The sequence below is a fragment of the Podarcis gaigeae genome (genome assembly GCF_964106915.1).
Source record: "Podarcis gaigeae genome assembly, chromosome: 4".
NCBI classification, from domain to species: Eukaryota; Metazoa; Chordata; class Lepidosauria; order Squamata; family Lacertidae; genus Podarcis; species Podarcis gaigeae.
In genome coordinates, this window is record NC_139677.1 from 51708345 (window position 1) to 51724577 (window position 16233).

General features: G+C 40.1%; 1 protein-coding gene across 1 annotated transcript; it reads right to left on the reverse strand.

The window, feature by feature from the left end:
• Positions 1 to 5627: 5627 nt before the first annotated feature.
• NDUFV3 (NADH:ubiquinone oxidoreductase subunit V3) lies at positions 5628 to 16165 on the reverse strand. Its single transcript, XM_083735073.1, has 4 exons — positions 16009 to 16165; positions 12889 to 12982; positions 8548 to 9414; positions 5628 to 5873 (listed from the first exon to the last, which is right to left on the reverse strand). Exons 1-4 carry the CDS (start codon positions 16054 to 16056, stop codon positions 5707 to 5709), a joined length of 1176 nt encoding a protein of 391 aa, XP_083591199.1. The 5' UTR covers positions 16057 to 16165; the 3' UTR covers positions 5628 to 5706.
• Between the last annotated feature and the right edge of the window lie 68 nt (positions 16166 to 16233).

Below are 16233 nucleotides of genomic sequence, written 5' to 3' on the forward strand. Positions count from 1 at the left end.
TCTTGGGCCAATCCCCTTCTTTGACCGAGAATAGTAAGTCAACTCCTCGCCTCTTCTCTAATTTAGCCCTTCCTTGTGTCACATTCAAGTTGATTCCCAAAGAAATTCACCAAGGGTGTGCGGATTTCAGTCTAGCTACACAAAAGCCAACATGAACTACAGTGGTACCTCTGGTTATGTACTTAATTCATTCCGGAGGTCTGTTCTTAACCTGAAACTGTTCTTACCCTGAAGCACCACTTTAGCTAATGGGACCTCCCGCTGCCGCTGCATGATTTCTGTTCTCATCCTGAAGCAAAGTTCTTAACCTTAGGTACTGTTTCTGGGTTAGCGAAGTCTGTAACCTGAAGTGTATGTAACCTGAAGCATATCTAACCCGAGATAGGTACCACTGTATTAAAATGGAATTGTCCCAGTGCTCCCTGCTTGTCAGCTCACTTCTACCAAAGGGGTGCTAGGCAAGGGAGTGAGCTCTCTTATAACCCCAATGTTTGGCATGCAGTTTCTCTCTTCTAACCTGAGGAATGAACCAGAAACCCACATGCTACAATGCAGTTAGTGCCACTTCCTATGAAGCAGTTGAGAAGCCATTAAGAAAAGGCATTGTGAGCCAAAATGAGGAAGGGATGGTGACAAGCCGTTCTCTCTCACCCATACTTTCCCTTCGCAGCTGTTTTCCTGCTAGAAGAAATCAAGAAAACCCAGATTGTAAATTGTCATGATGCTGTACTGTCTGATTCAGCCCATACCAAATTTCAGCTGTGCGTCACTGGAAACTCTCCTGCTGCTCCATGCCTGAAAGGGGGCTCCACAACCCTCCACTGCTTGCTCCTTGCTGAAGCATTGCATGGTATTAAGAGACAACCTTTTGCTCACAAGTATCTTAACAGTTCTGCAGCACGGGGGCTCTCTTGTTTTTGCACATCCTGGCAATTACATCTTGGTATAATTCTGAATGATCAATCTCTAAGCCCCCACCATGCTCCCAGAACTATTGTTATCATGGTTCTGGGGGGGGGAATTACTGGGCAACTGACCCAAATCAAGAATAGGGAAGCTGTGGCCCCGCAGATGTCATTGGACTCCGCCTCACATCAGCCACAGGCACCATGGCAAATGGTCAGAAATAATGACAATGTGGCCCCCCAAACATCTGGAGGGCCACAGGTTCCCCATCCCTGGCTTAAGTTTATAACATAGCTTCAACCTTTTGGCAGACAAGGGTACTTAGAACTCATTTTCAAACTTCTCTAATCATGTTTTGACTTGAGCGTGTACCATGTTTTGGCAATCTATCCGTTATAGAAAAACTTTAGTTTTAATATTCTCAGGTGCAAGCAAATCTCTGTCTCTGTATAATTACACTAATCTTTAAAAGCCCCAATTACATTTATTGTAATGGGACTAAAGATGTAAGAAAAAGTTTCCTACCTCAAAATAGCTTCTATTTTGTGGGTATGGCAATAGACAACAGATGGGGAAAGAAAAAGGAGTAGAAACCCAGGCAGTCAATTCAACAGCTGCAAAACCATTCCTAATTTCTTTTGTAATTTTGATTAATTTTGAATTAAGTATGAAAATAGGGAAGCTTGTAGTTTTTATCTTAATTACTGCATTTCAATAATGCTCTCACTATCACTCAAAACATCAGACTGAATCCATCAGCTGCCTATGCAAGATTACAAGACATTTTAAAGTCTACTTCGAACAGAAGGCAATTAAAGTCTGCTTGCAATTGGAAAGTAAGTCTAGGAAATTGTTTTCCTACTCAGTAAGCTTCCTGTGTGCATATAGAGCCCAAATTGCTTGCTTTTACTGGCAATTCATTTTCCTTGGTGTGATATAAAACCAAAGCATACATATATATTTTTTTCTAATCCTAAAACAAGTGGCAAAATGTATGTAATAAAAATGAAAAGTACATTAACATTATGTACGGCTTACTCGAGCAGCAAGGAAGTCCTCTAATAGGACTTTGGACCAATGCATCACTTTAGAAATTAAGCTACATAATTGAAAAATCTAATATGGAGCATTGCACGGGTGGTATTAGAATCCGGGCCATCAAAGTGTGACGATTTAATGCTTTGGAGATTCCTGGCCGTGCAGTGGTGTCACAGAGCTGTAGTAATGTTGGCAGTAAGATTTTCAAGCAGTGCAGCTGTTCAGAAAGCTCTGGAAAGGGACAATCAATCAATGTGATATTTGGACATATCCCATTATTTTTCTCAGTATCTGTTGGCTGGTTTGTTACCTTGGAGTTGAATTTATTGCAGCAACATTGCCTTTCAAAGAATAATAGAATCGTAGAGTTGGAAGGGACCCTGAGGATCATCTAATCCAAACCCCTGCAATGCAGGAATATGCAGCTGTCCTATACGGGGATTGAACCTGCGACCCGGGCATTATCAGCACCATGCTCTAGCCGACTGAGCTGTTCATGTTAAGGAACATTGTGAATTTTTGACACTTGTGCACAGTATTTTTTGCTCTATAAGACGCACCGGACCACAAGACGCATCTAGTTTTTGGAGGAGGAAAACAAGAAAAAAAATATTCTGAATCTCAGAAGCCAGAACAGCAAGAGGGATCGCTGCACAGTGAAATCAGCAATCCCTCTTGCTGTTCTGGCTTCTGGGATAGCTGTGCAGCCTGCATTCACTCCATAAGACGCACACACATTCCCCCTTACTTTTTAGGAGGGAAAAAGTGACTCTTATAGAGCAAAAAATACGGTATTTTGTAGACATAGTAGTGTCTTGTTCAGGCAGTAGTGCAGCAGACAGTAGTTTTGCCGAAACACACAAACTTTTAATATAAAAGAATATTAATTCATGTTGGTAAACTGCTGAAAGCAAGTTTGGCCCAGGAGGATTAAGAATCACCAGAGGCTACTTTAAATTTCATACATACATGAACATAGTGAGGCACGTCAGTTGGGGGAAGGTGACAATGATGCTGTGTGTGTTTTCCACTCTATTTTCTTCTTTAATAACATTTTGTTGTTTTACTTTTAATTAATTAGTATGACATTCAATTTATATCAAGTTTTCCCCGTCTGGTCAATCCTATTTCTTTCCCGCTGATTTTGATGGAAGATCCAGACACTTTCTTGCTGCTGGCAGGTTTGGATGGAAAATACCAATCTACACAACTTTTAAAGGTATTCATTCTACTGCCCTCCAAGGGAAAAGACCTGCCAAATTTCAGAGAGAGGAACAAAAAGGGTGCCTGTTTTATAGATAGTTTTAAAAGGCACAAAGATACCCAGCCAAACTTCTATTTAAAATGGCATCTATTTTTAGTAGAAGTCCAGAACTCCAACAGGTGCTTACAGAGTGTAAATTAGAAAAACAAAAAACCAAGGGGATTTTTAAGACTTAAGGACCAATGGTCCAGGAACATTCCTGAGCCTTGGAAGGAAGAAGCTGTACAGCCCTCAGTTTGCTTAACCTTGCTTTTGGAAAACTTCTAAAATGAGAAACAAAGGGCGTTACAGATCTCCCTTGTTATTAAGCTCCTCTTGTCCCTATATGTCTTTGGCCTCTTTAAGGTACAGTGAGATTTTTTTTTAGGCAAAAAAAGGGAAGAAATGTTAATGACTTATTTTTGCCCGAAATGACACTGCTGTGTTGGGGATTTCGTGATTGCTTCATCAGACACAGTATTTTGAGCAATTCCCTCTTGCACTCCTTCTAAATACGCTCTGGAGAGTCCCCCAACCCTCTTGAGCAGATTTGGGGAAGAGATTGCAAGGGGAAGAAGTAGTCTCTAATTAATTGTTTCAACCCAGTTCCAGTGACGGAAGCCTTAGTGTCATCTGATATAACCCACAGCAATAAAATTTGTTTTTTGATTATATTTAACATTGGCATGGCTTGCACATCACACTAAACCATAATTTAATGTGTTGTGAACATGCATTAAAGAGCTGCACAGATCTTTCAGTCTGGACTCTACTTCCTTTTTGTTCTTCTGTGTTTCTGGGAGGACTTCAGATGCTTTCATTTCCGGTTTTAATTAATCATAGCTTGCCACATAATTCAGACAAAGTACTGCGGTTAATCTGAACTATGGTTTGAAGTTGGCTGATTTGAAAAGAACTACTGTTAATGTTAACCACATTTTATTGGTCCAAATGAAGCAATAAACCAGTGTTAGACAAAAGTGGAAGCTTCTGAACTCCTTCTCCCAAATGTGCAGTATTGGAGCATGCAAGCTAATTCCAGTTTTAACAATAGTTTGTACAACATGGAACAATGAGACACAAACAAACATGTTTTTTGTTTGTTACCTCAGGCATGGGGGGGGGGACAGGAGAGAAGCAAAGTAGGTATAAAATTTGAATGCTAAAAGAACACAGGTCTATAAACATGTTCATCTCTCTCAACACATAATGCATCTTATTCATTTGCTGACACATTAACAGTTGTAGACATATGCATGCAAGTTGGATCCAGAGTTAGCCATGCTTAATGTAGACCTGCTTTTTCATGCAGATGTGGTACATAGCTGTCAACTTTTCCCTTTTATTGTGAGAAATCCTATTCGGAATAAGGAATTTCCCTTAAAAAAGGGGGAAGGTTGACAGTTATGATGTGGTATATGTTGTTGCTGTTAACGTTGCTCTCTGGTCTTTGACTGCAATAAAGATTAATTGATTGATTGACCCTCTAAAATCAATTGGACTTCAGTTAGTCACAATCAACTTGTCTCACAAATTTCAACAGGTCTACTCTAAGCTTGAATAAAGCTGCAGTCCTAACCCCACTGAATTCTATGGGATGTATATCAGAGTATGCCTAGTTAGGATTGCAGTCTAAGCCTGGAGGCAGCTCACATATGGCATCTTGTTTGCTTTCAACTAGTAATGAAACACTTCAAATTAGTCCCACTAGGCCAGAGTTATAGCTATCTAAAGCTATATGTGGCTAGCAGAGTCAACTAGCTAACTTCATATTCTTCTCCATCTTCGTCTACATATTTCTAAACACAAGCAAAAGAAGTTTCATTATTTTATTTTATTTTAAAGAAAAAATGAAAGTGGAGTTTTAAAAGAGGTTTTTCAAGGGTTTCCAGAAGTTTAGAGGGTGTTTGCAGGCTGTTTAGATAGTGTTTCAAATATATGCATTTCACATAAATGCACAATTCCTCAGAACACAACTCCCTGCATAAACCGGGAGTTGCCTGTATTGAAAATGCAGTATTATTTGCCTTATCTACAGTGGTACCTCTGTACCACAGGGCTCCAGAACGGATCCCGTTCGCATCCTGAGCAGAACGCAACCTGCGCGTGCATGGGTTGTGATTGCTGCTTCTGCACATGCGTGTGACGTCATTTTGAGCATCTGCACATGCACGTTCTGTTACTTCCGGGTCGCCACGGAGCGTAACCTGAAAACGCTCAACCTGAAGTGACTTTAACCCGAGGTATGACTTTATTTGAGTTTAGTCTCAATTGATAGGTGATCTGAATGGATTTCATAGGCAGGGATTTTTCCGATAATTTAAGCAATGCAAGTGTGCCACTGAGAATACACAGTGGGAGATTATTGTTAGAACTAGAACCTGATTTTATAACTTCTCATAGGGGCTCCATGTGTTTAAAAAACTGACAGCCAGCAAACTCATTTGCAGCGCTTTAATTGTAACATGGATGTTCCTTCATTGTCAGAATTAATTTGTTTGTGCATTTCCGCATTTGATTCAATGTCGTGGAGATACTCTCCCAGAGGATGGCTGAGGCAGCCTGAATTTTGCAAGCTGAACGTCATAATCCACAAAGGTGTATGATGTATAATCATGGTGCTGCAGATTCTTGTAGGTAGACATGTCAAATGTTTCTGGAGCAGTTTCAACTGGCGGCTCGGCCTCTATGAGGAGAAAATATAGTTGTGAATTCAGAGATAAAATAAACACCAAGTTATTTCTGGCCGAGTCAGATTTCATGGAGATTTCTCTGTCACTGGAAACAGCAGCTAACCACAGATATTTTATGAGAAATCAAAAATATACTATATTATACATAACTTGAATTTGAACATGTAGCAATCAATGCCTTAAGTTACATAAAATAAAAGGTACACATCTAGCTGCAACTGATTTTGCGAAGGTTAGTTTGTTTCTTTTAATATTCTCAGTCAGGAAAACTAATGCCAAGATTCAAAACAGGAGCATATGCATGTGAGACTATCCCACACCTGCAATTCAAGCTTTGTTGTTGATTTGTATCTCAACCATTCTCACTCTTAGGGACAAGAAACTGTCTTTCCCTGGCAGCAGAAGTGCTGCTGTGAAAAAAAGAAAACACAGCTCAAGCTAATAATAATAATAATAATACCCCGCCCATCTGGCTGGGTTTCCCAAGCCACTCTGGGCTCACAGCACCGGTCTCCTCTGCACATGCATGTTCTGCTTTGGGATCAAGGGCTCAATGGTTGAATTTTTACAGATTTTGAAACTACTCCACAGCTTTCTACTTCCAATGGAGTATTCAAAATAAAAGCGAGTTTGCTGTTGAACCTAAATCTAATTGAAACTTTATAAAATTTATATTAAAAAGATATTTGCATTTCACCTCCCTCAGAGTATTTAGCTCCCTACTAAGTTCACAAAATCCAAAAGATGTTCATCCTTCAATAAACTTCTACAAAAACAGTGCAGTGCAATAAGAACCCTGTCACTGCCATGAAACACAAGACTGGTGCTCCTTTGCCTGTAACATATAAAAATTCCTAAGGAAGCATCTCCCAAATTGAGAAATTAGAGACTATTATGACCACAACTAATTTATATGACTCAATATTTTACTCAACATTGCATTCTCATTCACCTGCCTTTAACAATGAGTCGTGTATATTTTTAGATCATTTTTATTTTAAGATATACAGAGTCCCCTCTATGCTCTGTATTATGCCTTGGTCAGTAGGTGGAGGACAAAGAAAATGGAAACAGCAGAAAAGCTTGCACCTTGTGTTAGAGAGGCAAAAGATTTTGTGCATAGCCAAGCACTTAACAATGGGAAAACTCATCATATGTTGCAGCCTCTTCCTCTGAAACCAATAGGACTTTAAAATGTTTATGCCCTGTATTGAAACCCACACCATATTTGGCTTTTAGTTACACTGACATCAGCATCAAGTGGTTCCACTAACTTCCATTGAATTACAACTTGACAATTAAATACAGTCTGCTTTAAGGTTTCATGTTTCACCAACCTCCCCTTCCTTCACGCTTAATTGCAGTTATCTCAATTTTTCCTTGGCTACAACCAAGTAGAAATGAAAGGCTCAAAGCATTCTCAGTGTATAGTCTCAACAATGCTTCTTCTAGTCACCACTGCCCTCTGCTGGATACACAGAAGCCTGAACATTTGGGAAGCTTCACAGTAATGGTGTGTGTAAAATTAGCACTCAATTAAATAGTTTCTTCCAGAAGGCTTCCTTACTTTTCATGCCATGTAGAAGTCACTTCAACTGGCTTGAGTATTATTTTCTCTGCCTTGCAGAGTGACAAATTATTGGGGAGAAAATGTTTTAGTAAAAAAAAAAAGATTTTTAAAGAATAAGATGAGTGTACTACAGAATACAAGACAGAGGAAGAAGAAGGACATAATGAAGAACATGGATTGAATGGGTGAACTTATCCAGTCTTTGACATATTGGGATGGGGTGAGGGGAGAGAGAAAGAATTGATTACTTGTGAGGTTTGGGTGTGTTTTGAGACCAAAGGACTCCCTCATAGTCTACAAACATTACAAGACCAAATGTGTACAGGAGTTCCAATATCAGAGATATATTACTAGGGGAGAACATATGAGAAAGACATGTGCTGTGAATGTCCCTTGTTGCTAACGCTGGATTCCGAAGCAATATCTTTGCTAGCCTGAAGGCAGAGCGTCCCCATCATTCCTCTGGTGTTAAAGCTAACTTTGTTCCTTGTGATCGCATCAGCACAGAAGAGCCGGCTTATGCATCTACAAGAGAACTGTGAAAGGAGGAAAAAGACAAGAGTCGAGAGTACTGGAGGAACAGACAGTCCCAGTAGAAAATCAGCTGTTAAGCCTGAGGGCAAGTGCTGGGCCGGAAGAGAAGAAGACTGCAAAATAGATTGCTCAATAGCCTCATTGTGCTTCTAGCAAAAGTGGAGCAAAATTCTGATTTTGATAAGGCAGCCTATTTGAACTCAGCTCAATTTGGCTTTGAAGGACCTCCCTTCCTTTTGTCACCTTTCAGTATTTCAGATGGTTATAATCACTGGTACAGAAGAATGCTGTGAAAACACGTACTGCTTTCTCCCACCAACAGTCTAAAAGCCAAGCAGGAGAATCAAAGAAAAGAAGACTGGAAGCGCAAAGAACTAGACAAAGAACTCATCAGCAAAGCAGAAAAGTCTGCAAAAACAACTGCATTAAGCTCTAGAAAAGAGCAAAAGAGATTCCAGAATGTTTTCAGTAATGCCAGTACTCAAGAGTACAAGATATTTGCTCATAAACAGCCCTCAGCCCCCGCAGCACATCAGTGTAGAACAAACAAGATAAAGTGATACCCTGTATAGTGCTTTGTTGTTCAGTCTGAACTCCTGCTTCCAGGGCAATCTCCTCCTTCACTGTGGTTTCTGCCGCTGGCACTCTGCCATCCGAAACCTCTCGTTGTGGCGCAGCAGCAGTTCTTCCTTGCATGTCAGTTTTTTGTGCCTCCATTGCCACACTTCCCCCCTGTCTTGGCAAAGTCAGATTTTGAGCTGCATTTTGTTGAGGCACTGACTGAGTTCTAGACAATATACTTGAAGTTGCTCCAAGGGTAGATGCTTCAGGGGGAGACGCCTCCAGCTGCTTAGCTATGTCTGTTGGCCTCTGACTCTCTGCAACTTTTGTTCCAAAGTCGGTGCTCTTTAAACGAGCTTCTTCGTGTCTTCGGTTTGTGGCAGACTTTGACAAATCTGACCATAACAATTTGTCACTGGTTGTTGTCTGATGCATCTCCTTTTGTTTCATGGGGCTTTCTGTGAATCCAGGACTATAAGGGAGCTTCTCAGCTGCTTTGCCTTTGACCTGCTCTTGGGGAAAGTGTTTTTCGCTTGTTATCTTTGCTTTCTTCGTTCCATCACCAGAAGAGGGGGGATCTCGACTTGGAAATGATACTTTGGTTTTTATGGTATCTTTGAAGGCAGAATCTTCCTCATCGGAATCAGAGCTAGAATCTGACTCAGAGCTTGAGGAAGAGGATGTTTCTTCATCTCCCTTCTTCTTCCCCAAGCCTGCTGTTGAGGAAACAACAGACTGTCCCTCAAGAGAAGGAAGCTTTGCTCTCTGAGGAAATTTTACCACAGTTTTCTTAGCCAAGTATTTCCTCAGATCTTCATCTTTTAATTTTACAGCAGCATCAGCTTTAGTGTTAATTATCTCACCTTTATCTGTAAATTGTGGAAAAGAGGAGACAGCTTTTAAACGACATTCAACTGTTGTTTTCACACACTCCTTTGGTGCCAATTACATCTACAAAATGGCAAAGAACAATATCATTTTGGAATAGACCGCTTCAAACACACCCATTAATATGGAATTCTACTTAATAGTTGTGAAGTTATCTGGTATAAACACCAGTCTGGAAGCTCAGTTTCCATTACATGCTGCATTTCATACAAAAATGTCAAAAAGTGTCCTTTGCTTGCAGAATTCTCTCACAGGAACATGAAGGTTATTTCCTCCTCTTTGTGCCACGCTGCCTGTGAACATCATTTCACCAGAAACGCTCTGTTCCAATCTGTGAAATGTGGATGAAAATACTCTCCTATCTCCTCAAGTGCATTGTGAAGAGCACACTTAGCAGTGTGAAGAGTATATTTAGCACTGCAGTATCTAAGTACCTCAACTACATTCAACACATTTTGTGAGAAAATTATTCAAACAAACTTTCAACAGTAGCACTATAATCTGTTGGGAGTGCAATCCTCCTATTTTATGGTTTTACATGGAAAAGAAAACGTTTGCCTTTTTCAGGATTTGTTTGTTATGCAGAATGAATATTTTGCCTTTCAGTGGTGCTTCCTGGAGTAGGACCTTCCCTTGTACTTAACATTCAGAAGCATCCTGCCTTTATACACAACAAGTTTAACCACCATTTATAGACCTATCCTACAGCAATTAATCTATTCTTGTTAAAAGCCACCATCAGTATTTCTTGTGGCAGTGAACTGCATACATTGATTATATCTCTTGTTCAATATTAGAAATACTCATCAATTAAAAAGATGTAGTGCTTATGCAAGACCCTAAGGAGATAGAAGGAAGATTTACTGGCCAAGACTCCCCCCATATGTTTTGCAGGCTTCATGATCTAGGAAGTGCACCCAGGATTCCTTGAAGAAAAGGGGAGGACCATATTTTCTTTTGACTCCTCTGTAATGTGCTGGGTGCATTTCCTTGATTTGTTACCAATTGTCTGAGCACCAATTAATCAGAGAAGGTTGTATTTTGCAATCAAGTATGTGAATCAATTAAGTATGTGATCAGAATGCAGGGAATCAGTATGTTTGGATCTTAGGAACAGTAAAATTAATCCTATTCTAAGTTGTTCTTGCACCAAGAGCACTTAACAGAAACCTTAGCAGAGAATGCCAAAAGACATTAAATAAGTAAGACAGCATAAAACTAAGCCAGAGTAGTATACATGCTATGAAGTTCAGACAGCTATGAAAGAATGAAATCATCAACATGGAAATGAGAACTGACCATCATTAAAGACTGGGAAAAAGAGGACAGTATTTAAAGCATGGTAGCAGAATTATTCATTTTCAGATTATTGATAAGTGAAGTTAGTGTTGAGAAAAATTAATTAGGGACTGAACAAAACCTGCAACTTAAAAGTCAATGGTCACATTGCAGCTACTTTCTAAGTAGCAACACTGAGAGCACCACAGTTCTCCACACTTAATTCTTGCACCCACACATACTCCTCAAGTGCTACTGAATTTGCTCCAACTGAAGAATGATCATTGTCATTGATAACCAGACTGATATATTGTAAAGTGGTTTTCACAGAGCTTTTAAGGATGCAAAGCACAAGGATGGTATGAATAACAAAGGTGCTTACACTCCTGTCAGAGGAAAATACTAGATATCAAACTATAATTTTCAATTCCATTAGCATCAGAAAAGCAACATCTGCGTAATCTGTTTTTATTTTCCATGAATGACACTCACGAGAAGTTGTTTTCCTTCATCAGTGCAAAAGAACAAGTATACTGCACACTCTTCAATCTCTAGAATATGCAGACTACTCCACCACAGCATGAGGAGCCCCAGGGAAAAACCAGGATGTGGTTTTTTTCCTGTGTCAGTTTTTACAGGTCACTCTAACAAATTTGAGGAACCAGGAATAATATAAGGTATAATAATTCATTTCAAGGAGGCAAGACAGGGAGTTTACAGCCCAAAGACATGTACATTTTACAGGACAAGAGTAAATTTTTAAGAGTGTTAAAAGAAGAAAGATACATGTCAATGGTTTGTTGCACTTTCCGAACTCTAAATACTCTTTTGTATGTTAAGATACCCTAGTAATTACAATAGTTATAACAAAGTCTGGAAGAACAGAAAGTTTAGCCAAGCATAGCTATTAAAAAACACACAAAGATTACACAAATAAGCCTGGATTGTTTGTGGACCCTGCCGTTTGTATGCAATCAGTCTAAATTCAGTGCGCAGTAACATACAACAAGGAAAATGTATTAAAAAGCTTAAATATACTGTGTCAAAGAGAATCAAATTAAGGTATTGAATTTCCCTAAAGTAACATTTAAGAATGGCAGATGAGACTACGGGATACCCTACCAATACCCTTCTCAAATTGAAGAATAGAAAGTGATTTTGTTACTGTTGGTCAATTTGAGTTCACTATGCATGGAGAATTCTATCAGCAACTGCTAATAAACAATCAAGGAACCCAATAGTAGGGATTTTCCAACCAAATGTGTAAGTTTTATATGTATATATTCTGAAACCTATTTTAATGGAGATTGGATGCTGCATGCAAAGGTTTCACATCTTACCATGTTTAATAAAACAAGCCCACTCATGTATTTCACAAACAACCATGTTTCATTATTCCCATACATTGTCTCTATCTTCCCTAAGAAAAACACTGCTGAGGGACTCCCAACATTTTAACCATAACCTTACATTTACTGGAACTGGTAATGCTGTTAAATATTCCCCTGAAATGATTTTAGATACAGGCAAGGCATGTGATGTAAATTTACTGCAAATAAAGAAAACTAAAGAAAAACCCAATGAGCTGCTGGGAATGGCGTTGATGCAGTGAGAAATGTGAACTTCATTGGGTTGGCTAAGTTCCTTGTGCTGTGCTTTCCTGCCATCCATTTGTTAGAAATCATTAAACTCTACAACAGAGACGAACCTGGCCCTCCTGGACTCCCAACTCCCATCAGTCTCAGCTAGCATGGCCAATGATAAGGGATGATGGGACTTGTAGTCCAGTATTCCTGTTCTAAAGGCTAATTATAGAGAGCGTTTCCCTAAAATATCTGCCTTCTGTCTATTACACCGAAATTGTTAAATGGAGTTTAATAGGTTGACAGCTGCAAGTATTGCTGCTTTGAATGTTTTAAGATGTTAGAATAATCCAATTATTTTAGAAATAAACCTTGATATTTTAGGCGACAACCTGTGGCATGCAATCTTTAAAAGTTGCTATACAAGTCCTCTACAGAACACCTAGAATATGGTAATAGCCACTAGATGTATTTTTAAAAATCTTAACATTCTGCAGACCATTAAAACTAACAAACCTTAATCAATATTGTTAAAAATGTTATGCAAACCATCTTATAACTTGCATAATTAACAAATAAGAAAAGGTACCTTACTTTTTTTGGAGACTTTCTTATCACCCCCTGGTTTGGTGCAGAGAGAAACAGCAGGAGGTACACTTCGAAGCCCCCATACTTGCAACTTAAAAGTCTGTAAAAGAATTAGAAAGAAGTAGAAAATCTGTAATAATTAGAAAGACACGATTTAATAATGTCATTTATAATTACCCAGGCTACAAAAAGTATAAAGCACAACGTAGACAAATATGACTAAAAATCAGGCATATATGTACAGCAGTTGTGATAAAACAGACCATTCACTCCCTGCAATTCGTAAACAGTGCAAATTAAGAAAACTATGAAATCTGAAATGTTGTCTTAACTAACAAAAGCCTATGTTGCTACATGTATACCCATTTGTACCAACAAGTATTCACATAGAACATGCACAAACTTTTAGAAATATAAAAAGACACCCTTACTCTCAAACAAATATTCTTACTTCAGGTCCTAGGCATATATATCAAATGCTTATGCACCTGTACAACTATACCTAGTTTTTTCCAGCCTCACTTAAAGGGGGATGAGTTTGGTACAAGTAAATGGACTTTACTTTCAAATAAGGGTTTTGACACAGCTCTGTGCAGATGAAACAGGTACAGTGCATATAAATGCTTTTTTATTATTATATCTGGAAATGGTTACGGATGCCTTTCAATTAAGTGGAATGTTAAAACTTGGTGCTAGCACACTGAAGTGTGCTTCTTTCTCCTGCTCCAAATACAGAACTGATTGACAAGTGAATGTAATGTACAATTTGGGGTGCGGGTGGGAGAGAATGAAGACAACAATATACACCTTCTGCATCATTGTGACATATTACATGAATGTAGGTTAACATCTAATAAAGCCACCATGCCTTTTACCTGGGCTGCAAGGAACTTTATTATTTTACCAGTGAAGAAATTACTGGTAGTCTAAAAGTGGGAAGTGGCACTAAACATACCTGAAGAAATACTCACTGCAGAATTTATCGCCTTATACAACTAGAAGATTTACAGCCTGCACCACAACAACCTATAGTTTATAGCACCTGTTAAACAGGAATATGAACACAGACTAACCATATCAATACTTGCACTACTACTTCTATTATTTGGTTTGTTGACTGCTTGTTACTTGAAGGACTCCAAGTGACTTACAATTCTGCTAAAATCACAAATATATTATACCATAAAACAGAGCAACCAACAACAAACCCCATAATAGCTACAGGAAGCTTTGGCAGCATACTAATAACAAGCAATATCGTCTTAGTCTGTCAAAAGTCTGGTGCCAAAAATATGTCAATGAAGGCTTCGGTGGAGAGCAAATTCCAGATACAAAGCCAAAACTGAAAAGGTCCTCTCCTTTGTCATTAGCCTCCCTCAGAAGGGGACCAGGAGAAGAGCCTCAAACAAAGATCTATGGGTCTCTCGTATAGGGAGAGGCATTCCAGAAGATAATGGAGTCCTGAGCAGGAAAGAGCTTTCTATGTCAAAACCATCACTTTGAATTGGGCTTTGAAGCATGCAGGCAGATAGCGAAGTTGGAACAGAATAGGTGTTATTGGCTATGTTCTCTCTCTACTGTCAGAGGCATTATGCCTCTGAATAACAGTTGTTGGGAATCACAGATGTGCAGAAAGCTGTTGTGTTCATGTCCAGCTTGCAGGCTTCCCTCAGGATGCTGGACTATAGCTGCGCCACTGGCCACTGGCTTGGTCCAGCAGGCAGGTCTTATGTTGCCTCAAATCCATTCTGAACTAACTCAAGCTCTGAACATTTTCAAAGGCAGCCCCACATAAAACATATTGCAGAAATCCAGACTTGAGGTTACCAGAGCACAGATTACTGTAGCCAAGTTATCCCTACTGGATAGGTTTGCAAGTAGGCCACTAGCCTAAGCTGATGGAATGAACTCCATGTGGCTGTGTGTGTGTGTGTCACACAGTGTTGAGTTCATAGTTGGGGGTTCCCTTGAATCTACTGCTGAAGCACAGGTGGTGGTGGTGGGTGGTGGTAAAGTGTCTGCATCTGGCAAGAGTCCCAAGACAGAATGTAGGAGGAGGTAACAGGCACTCAAATAAGGCTCTTTTGGGTGCAGGTCCCACCAAGGCCCCTTGGGAAGTTTAAGATTTATGGTTATAAAAGCAAGAGCACATAGTCAGATGATCTATACTAGTTAGGGCTGTTAAACAGCATTAGGTAATGTAGGATGCACTCTCTTACTTTAAAAAGTAAGAAATATATTGATTGGTCAAGTCAGGGTCCAGAAAATCCATCTAGACCTGCATTTATTGCAAAAAATCACAGTAAGCACTATGTGGCCCAGGAGCAATCAGGACTGGTTCATCCAATCCGTGTTCTAGAAACAAAATGCAAGCACTTGTCCCATGAGTGAGGGCTAGGGTGTCAGCAAAGCAGCCCTCAGTGTGGTAGAACAATACAGCAACAGGCAATTATGTGATTTTTCCATCTCCCTAAATTAATGAAAATGTAATCTGCCAAGCACGCTCTAGTCTGACTTACAGTGGTTCTCCTGCTCTCCAAGGCCTCTGGAAAAGTTATTTCCTGGCTTTGCTACCAGAGATCCTTTATCTACACATGCCAGACTGAATTTGAGATCTTTTGGATGCAAATGTTGGGCGTTACCTCTGAGTGACAGCCTCCTCCATTCAATATCAATAAAAATAAATGATAGCACGAGAAGCCAAAATCAAAGAGGCAGCTAAGAGTTTGCCCATTGCCCTGCAGGCTTTGAAGTTACTTACAGCTAAAACCCTACTGCAGGCTTCCTCAACCTCATCCCTCCAGATGTTTTTTGGGACTACAATTCCCATCATCCCTCACCACTGGTCCTGCTAGCTAGGGATCATGGGAGTTGTAGGCCAAAAACATCTGGAGAGCCGAGGCTGAGGAAGCCTACCCTATTGCCATCCTAGGGAGTAAGTCGCACTGAAATCAGCAAAACTTACTGCCAAGGAATAATGCACTAACTCAAGCTGCACAACCCGGAAACGTCAGGTCGAATCCTGACGCACACAAGGTCTGTCCACGGACACAAACATTATAAACGGCACTGTGGCGACGGAGCGGCCGGCCCGAAAGCGCCTCTCGGATCTTCACCCTTGGTTACCTTGAGCACGGCAGTACGGCCGCAGGAGATTAGCAGAGCCGTCGCCATTTCGGCGTCCCACCCAACCTCGTTCCTGCTGCAACCTCCGCCCACGGGGAAAAGGTCCCTCCTCTGTCAGGGGTCTTGCTCCGCCCACATTCTCTGCAATATCCAATGAGCAGCGCTCTTTTGCTGCTGGGTGACGGCGAGGGAGAGGTGGGGATTCCCGTTCCTCAACAGGGGAGG